The sequence below is a fragment of the Plasmodium vivax genome, genomic scaffold, assembly GCF_000002415.2.
Source record: "Plasmodium vivax scf_7064 genomic scaffold, whole genome shotgun sequence".
NCBI lineage: Eukaryota > Apicomplexa > Aconoidasida > Haemosporida > Plasmodiidae > Plasmodium > Plasmodium vivax.
The window spans coordinates 1-965 of NW_001850006.1; the positions used below are offsets into that span (position 1 = coordinate 1).

General features: G+C 42.4%; 1 protein-coding gene across 1 annotated transcript; it reads left to right on the top strand.

The window, feature by feature from the left end:
- Positions 1–96: 96 nt before the first annotated feature.
- Positions 97–965, top strand: PVX_221290 (cleavage and polyadenylation specifity factor protein, truncated; the record flags this gene model as incomplete). Its single annotated transcript, XM_001612306.1, has 1 exon — positions 97–965. A coding segment is annotated over one exon (869 nt), but the record flags the coding sequence as incomplete, so codon positions are not given.

Consider the following 965-nt stretch of genomic DNA (forward strand, 5'->3'; position numbering starts at 1 on the left):
GCTTACTGGCTTATCGAAATTAATACGACTCACTATAGGGAGACCCAAGCTGGCTAGTTAAGCTTGGTACCGAGCTCGGATCCAGTACCCTTCACCATGAACAACATCAACATCGTGTGCCTGGGTGGCGCGAGCGAAGTGGGGCGTTCGTGCGTCATTATAGAAAGTGCAAACAGGTCAATCATGTTGGACTGTGGAATTCATCCGGCGTTTATGGGCATCGGCTGTTTGCCCATCTACGACGCGTACGACATTTCGAAGGTGGATTTGTGTTTAATAACCCATTTTCACATGGACCACAGTGGTGCCTTGCCCTACCTGGTTAATAGAACCCGTTTTAAAGGAAAGGTATACATGACGGAGGCGACGAAAAGTATCTGCTATTTACTGTGGAATGACTATGCGCGAATTGAAAAATGCATGCACATGATGAATAAGATGAAAGGAAGTAGAAATAAAAATGAGCCGGGTGAAAATGAAGCGGACGAGTATGGCAACAAAGGGAAAAGGGGAGGGCCATCCTACTCCAGTGATGAGTTTGGAAGTGAAGACAATGATGATGATTATTACCAAAGTTACATTTGCGAAATGGGAGATGGAGATATAAAGCATAATGTACTGTATGACGAAAATGATATAAATGAAGCCATGAAAATGATAGAAACGTTAAATTTTCATGAGCACATAGAATTTGAGGATGTAAAATTTACAGCCTATAGAGCAGGACACGTCATCGGTGCGTGTATGTTCTTAGTGGAAATAAATAACATACGTTTTTTATACACAGGGGATTATAGCAGGGAGGTCGATAGGCACATCCCCATAGCGGAGATCCCCGCCATCGATGTCCACGTGCTAATTTGTGAAGGAACATATGGAATTAAAGTGCATGACGATAGGAAAAAAAGGGAAGTCCGTTTCCTCAATATGATTACGAGTATATTAAATAATAAAGGGAAGGTCTT